The 6,498-nt window shown below is 33.8% G+C and overlaps 1 protein-coding gene across 2 annotated transcripts; it reads left to right on the forward strand.

The window, feature by feature from the left end:
* The first annotated feature begins 2,079 nt into the window (after nucleotides 1-2,079).
* Nucleotides 2,080-3,194, forward strand: LOC124533298. Of its 2 annotated transcripts, XM_047108515.1 has the most exons (3): nucleotides 2,080-2,138; nucleotides 2,782-2,940; nucleotides 3,109-3,194. In XM_047108515.1, exons 1-3 carry the CDS (start codon nucleotides 2,106-2,108, stop codon nucleotides 3,181-3,183), a joined length of 267 nt encoding a protein of 88 aa, XP_046964471.1. In that variant the 5' UTR covers nucleotides 2,080-2,105; the 3' UTR covers nucleotides 3,184-3,194. The 2 variants fall into 2 exon arrangements, with proteins under 2 accessions (XP_046964471.1, XP_046964470.1); XM_047108514.1 differs by lacking the exon at nucleotides 2,080-2,138 and having other exon boundaries at nucleotides 2,678-2,940.
* The last annotated feature ends 3,304 nt before the right edge of the window (nucleotides 3,195-6,498 follow it).

The raw sequence follows: 6,498 nt of genomic DNA on the forward strand, positions 1-6,498 counted from the left end.
ACATTACTTCCTTCCAGATAAATCAAGAATTGGAGAGCAGCCACTTAGATATTAACATAAGGTACTCCGGTATTATAACGTGGGGATACTTGTCAATATTTGTGTTCTTTTTTGGCTGTCATGTATTTTTTAGAATGGATTTTGATTTGGGAGATAATTATTATGCAATTCATAAGTGTAAGTAAACATTGTTTATGTCACAAGTATAATAGTAATGACATTTCGAGACGACGTAGAAACCCACGTCTAGTTGATATTGAAAATAGCTACTCCACGTTTAAAATAAACATTAAACAAAATTTCTCCCAAAACAAATCTTTTTAAAACCATCTCATTTTCCACTGCTTTATGAGATTGATCACAATGATAAATATAATCGCCAGTTAAATTCACTTGTTTTAAATGTTTCTATCGCTAGCTCACGTAATTAATATCATAATTAATAAATAAAAAAAATAACAAAAAGAAAAACCGACTTAAAAAAAAAACACTATTTTAAAAAAAATGTAATATACATTCAGAAGTAATAAAAATGATTGCGTATTCAATATATTTTTAGAGTCCTTCTAAGTTGTACTTCTTGTAAATTAAATGAAAAATATTAGACTACTTAAAATTCGATTAACGATTATATAATTTAGTTACAATTATTGTTATATTTGGATTCAGTTTATTTTTATTAGATATAGACATAATAATAGATACCTCAGCCGAGCTTGGTTTTTATTGAATACCGATCGTTGTTTTAGTAACATCATTAGCTATTTCGCTCGGATTTTTCTTCAAACACCTCTTCAACGTGCTGCTGTGTTTGCAATTTGTATTCATCGTGTGCTCGGTGAATGATACACTTCGAACGCTGAATAAGCGACTACGCAGTCTGATCTTCAAACTACAGCTTTACGGTCGTATTTTTAGTATTATTATTTTTTGTAAATAGTTTTTACTAATATTCAAATCTAATCAATTTCAAATCAATTTTAATCAAGTAAACTTCACAATGAAGCGTTATTTAATCGTCAATAATTAAATACTAACACCGTTTCGGAAAGTAGCTTCTAGCTAGATGAAACGGCAAGAAACTCGCATAGTTGCTCTTTTCAAATAAACTAATTTACAATGCTGGTATTTACAGTAATTGGTGTCCTATGATGGAACCCGAGCCTAACTCCAGGCGTTTCTTCCTAAAAAGTACTCTTTAAGGAATAATGAATAGTGTAGATTAAAAGTCTCCAGCATTTTATTTAGAAATTATTCCTTGAGTTTAGTTAAATCGAATCTTTGAAATGTGCCACCGAAATCGAGACCCAAACCTCTAGTAACATCGGATAATAGATTTAATTAAAAATATATATATAATTAGGTGTAACATTGTACAGCTAGAGTTCGAAAACCTTCGTCAGATTTCAAATTCATTCCTTTGTCATTTCGTAAACTTCTAGTACCTTTTGAAACTAAAACACTAAACAGACAGCTGCTTATAAAATTAAACAGTAGGTACAGTAGGTACTCATTGCTAGACGTGACTTACAATGGCATTGCGACGCAATATGTCGTTCTCAATCGGTAAAGCAGATTATCGCTCAAACTGAGCACACGAAAATAGATCTTAAGGTGACGAACCTTTTTTACCCTGACTGTCCATACTAAACACATACATGCATAGGTACTATTGTAAATATTAATAATGAGATTGTAAATATAATTACTTTTGAACAGATGCAATGAAAACAAAGAATATAGCAAACGCCCACACAACGATCCGTCGTCTGTATCGCGCGCACGTGTCCATATGCGAGTTGGTGAGGAGTATCGACGAGGGCGAGGGGGCCTTGGTGGCGATCTTACTGCTCTCCAAGATATTGGAATGCACGGACACTTTTTATCATTTCACGTCAATGTCTTATTCGTTCTTAGGTAGGCGACTATGTAAATAAAATTTTCATGTATAATATGTAAATGTTATCTGAACTTATATCAAGTTAAACTAGTTTCAAGTGTATTAATACATTTTATTTGTTGTAGGTGACTGGACGTACGGAAAATTTGAAAATTTAGGAGTGACTTTAATTTGGGCCTTTATTAAGGGAGTTTTGATAGTTCTAATGGTGGAACACTGTCATAAGACACAAGAAGAAGTATTTATCTCACTATATATATGAATATTTATTTAAATTAAGTACCACATACAGATAAAAAAAATAGCCTAACGATTTTAATAACACATAAATGAAACCTTGTGTAGCAAACAGTCCATAGAATGTAATTAACTTCGCGCCCGCGGCTTTGCTCGCGTTTTGATAGGCATGTGTTAGGCAAAAAATGTAGCCTATGGAGCCAGCCCAGCCTTCCTTGGAGTTGAAATTTGCTTCATACAATTTTTTTTCAAATTCGGTTCAGTGGTTTGGTAGTGAAAGAGCGAAAGACAGACAGGGTACTATCATATTTATAAAATTAATTTAGATTAAAACTAATTATTTTAATTATCAGTCTACCCGTGACCACGAACACTGCAAAGTGCTCGAAACGTCGGGATGTTTAAAAATAATTAATATACGCGATTCATCCGTTATAATTAGTTTTATTTAAATGTGTAATAATCGCGAAAATTTAAGACAACATTAATTTAGATTGTTTCTAAACTTATTGTAAATAACATTATTTTGCGCAGTTCGCATCGAGGCGATGGAGTTATCACATGCGGCTCTGCTATCCCAGTCTCGCTTAGCGGAAAGACACATTGATGTCGTTTGTGATGTTTATGCATTTTTTCTTACGCAGTTTCAAACAACACAAAACCACGTAAGTCACTTGATGTGCGCATCAGCAGACAGGGAATTTAAACATGAACTGTCGCGCTTCTACGACCAAGTTGTTGACGACACGCCTGCATTCTCACCACTGGGGATATGTGTTTTAACGAGGCAGCTCTTAGTTGGGGTAAATGATTCATTCAATAAAAATATATTTCTCTTATTGTTGTAATATAGTCCGGTAGTCAGATAAAAGACAAAGAATGTATGTATTTATGAATGTTGAAGAAGAGATTATTTATATAAAATACTTCATTTATAAACAAGCATTAATTAAAATAAATAATCCTTTCAGATAATCGGTGGCATTGCAACCTTTTTAGCAATTGTTCTACAATTCCACGTTATAGACAGAGTTGAATTACTTTAATCTTCAAAAGGCGGAGAAATGTCATTTCTTTATGAAATAATGAATATTGCTTTTAGTGAATAAAAACATGTGTTTTAATATTTGTTTTTGTTATATTATATTCTTAATATATTTCCTTTTTGGTTCAGTAATTAGTTTGCGAGTCTTCATATCAAAGTGCCTCTAAATTAAATAAAATAATTTTATTTAATACACATTACACTTCTTGTTTGTCAAATTAATCATTACCATAGGTTCCGAAGAGGAAATGCCCTGACCTGAAAGAAACGCCGAAAGTTTTTTTTCTATAAGATATAGCCTAGCAGTGATCATTTCATTCCTAAGGTGCGCTATCAAGCATAAACTTAAGAATTGTGTAATATATAATATAAAAATAAATAAATAAATAAATAATAACCCTTCGCACACAAGCATTATTTAACATTTTTTTTTAATATGGCAACAGAAGTATTATTGAACGCTTTCTGGGATCCTGTTGTAAAAACGTGTACATTGGCCCACAAAGAGTTACTGACTCTTATGTAGTCGAGTAACGGAGTAACAAGTTTGTGTTTGTTCTTTATACCAACGCTACCAGTATCATGTCATTTTTACGTAAAATTAGTAATATTTTCCCGTATAAGTCAATTGTTAATTACAAGCTTTGTTTAAATTTATGCCTGACGCTTCGATACTATATTACCCGAATAGCCCTAATAGTCCTTTCTGCAGTACAAATGACGTATGGATGGCGTCTGCGTTACGTAAAAGTATAACAACGAAAGATATTATTCTATGAAAGTAACTGAAATGTATTAAGCGAGTGGTATCGGCGTCGGTGAATATTTATTTTCGACCGCAAACGCCGCAGAGGTCAGTCTAATATCATAATATACGGGAACCATTGGGACTTGCCGTCTCGAGTAAGGCCTAAAATTCAACAGACTCAACTGAATCCATGTATATCGATATCCCATTGAGAGGTAAGACAGGAGATCTACTCTCTCCAAAGATATTCTCAACGGTAGTCAGTGAACTTGCGATAGAAGGTCAAAAAGTAGTAAAGTTTTGAGCTTGTTGTTAGAGTTCCGTAGCTCGAAAGGAAACAAGGAACACATATAAGACCAATTATTTTTTTTGTCTGGTCGTCAGTCCGAGGAAAAAGTTCGGAAACCGTAAATTTCTTGTTACGTCTGTTGCGTTACGTTACGTTAGTATTGTGTGGTAATCCGGAAAGCTCAATGCGGAAATTCGACATGCAATTCTCCGTTTTTTAAGATGTTATGTGATGAGTGCGTTTCATCAAGTACAAAATCTAAGATCGTATAACTTGTATTACATTAGCTAAAACATGGATCGTACTGAGCGATGCCAGATCAGCGGTCCACTAGCAAGAGTGCTTTGCATCTCCCGCCTGCTCTGTGTCGTACCGCTTCAGTTGACGCCGCTTCGCAACGAGCCTCAGCGCGTTTCAATTAGCGGCGTACGGAAAGTCAAATCAGCGCGCCTCAGTTACATCGCCTCAATATCGCGCAAACGTCAAATTGGTGGATATGTCGTGATATTTCTAATTCGTAAGTATTCATTGAATGGAATGAACAAATATTGAATGTCCTTAGCAAATTCCAAACGCAGGTTAAAGTCTACTATTTAAGGTAGATCTAACACATTCACATCATAGTTCAGACGCAATGTGATTACCATTAGATCATAATCTATTTCTCTTTTCTAAACTATTGGATTCCAAATTAATAATTTTATCTAGAAAAATCCGCGTTTTCGTGAGCTATGATGAAGAGGATGTCGCCAATGGAATGACATCTTTATTTCAATGTCAACGCTGGCGATTCGAGTTGATGGTCTAGACCGTGTAAGCCTTGCAAAGGTCTGTCGTCTATTGTGGTGTATCGTCCGTACTTGGACTGTTCCGAGTGGCAGGCTTGACAGTGATACCGATACAGTTTCGTCTTTATTCCTTTCAACACTAGAGCTAATTTCATCTACACTGCGCTTGTCATCCGACTAATGTATTCGAGTGAAATCATTCTTACATGTTCTTCCTCCTTAAGTTTTCTAGGAATTAAAAATAGAAGTTTTCAAATCTCAACTATAGCTGTTCCTACGAGGCCGGCAACGTTTTAGCAACCGTTGTGTTACAGATGTCCACAGACGGTATACGTATGTATGTATAATTGCAATAAAAATATACTTTTTGTTTCAGTTGTAATGCAAATAATTGCACTTCTCAATGAATTCATATTTCAAATAGATTCATCACCGTATCGCATACGCACAGGATTGTCAACAGTATTTGCCATCGTAATCATGATATTATTATTGACATCAATACTCGTAACGGGGTCCGATGGCGTTAATAATATGAACCGATATATGTCATATGTAAATAAACTTGAAGAGGTAAGCGAGGCCCAGAGCTTTTTTAATTGTTACCGTTTAAGAGAATATTTTTAAGGAAAAAGTTGTGTATATAAATTAAATGTTCCTTTGCGACGAGACAAAATCTGTTGTCGTCAAGATATAAGTCATAATTAAAGTTGACAGGTCAAATTATTAAATAAATATAGGAGCTTTATAATTACTTATTGATCGTAGAAAACTGGTTCAGGTACTAATATCTCAGACCTGAGAAGAACCTGCGAGAGAAAGGCAGCCGGATTTTATTATTACTTTTTAAATTGCACAGCGCGTTGTTTATATTTCATTGTGAAGAGGATTATAATAAATCTTTTAATAAATTGTCACTTCACCGCAGTCAAATAGAAACATAACAAAAGATCAGCTCGAATCAGTTTTCCTACTCTGCTATCAGAACAATGCAGACGCGATCCGGTATACAGTATCGTGTCGTAATCATATGACGTTTCATTATGATATAAATAAGAAAAAATTGTGCTAAAGATGTAAAAAAATTTATTCAATGAAAATAACATACTAAACATTACTTCCTTCCAGATAAATCAAGAATTGGAGAGCAGCCACTTAGATATTAACATAAGGTACTCCGGTATTATAACGTGGGGATACTTGTCAATATTTGTGTTCTTTTTTGGCTGTCATGTATTTTTTAGAATGGATTTTGATTTGGGAGATAATTATTATGCAATTCATAAGTGTAAGTAAACATTGTTTATGTCACAAGTATAATAGTAATGACATTTCGAGACGACGTAGAAACCCACGTCTAGTTGATATTGAAAATAGCTACTCCACGTTTAAAATAAACATTAAACAAAATTTCTCCCAAAACAAATCTTTTTAAAACCATCTCATTTTCCACTGCTTTATGAGATTGATCACAATGATAAATATAATCGC

Source organism: Vanessa cardui, chromosome 10 (genome assembly GCF_905220365.1).
Source record: "Vanessa cardui chromosome 10, ilVanCard2.1, whole genome shotgun sequence".
Classification (NCBI taxonomy): domain Eukaryota; kingdom Metazoa; phylum Arthropoda; class Insecta; order Lepidoptera; family Nymphalidae; genus Vanessa; species Vanessa cardui.

Excerpts from the sequence above, each read along its gene's own strand:
- LOC124533298 (XM_047108514.1), top strand. The coding sequence starts at position 2,686 with ATGGAGTTATCACATGCGGCTCTGCTATCCCAGTCTCGCTTAGCGGAA. Across the intron at positions 2,941-3,108 it reads CGAGGCAGCTCTTAGTTGGG|ATAATCGGTGGCATTGCAAC; the intron begins GTAAATGATTCA and ends TAATCCTTTCAG.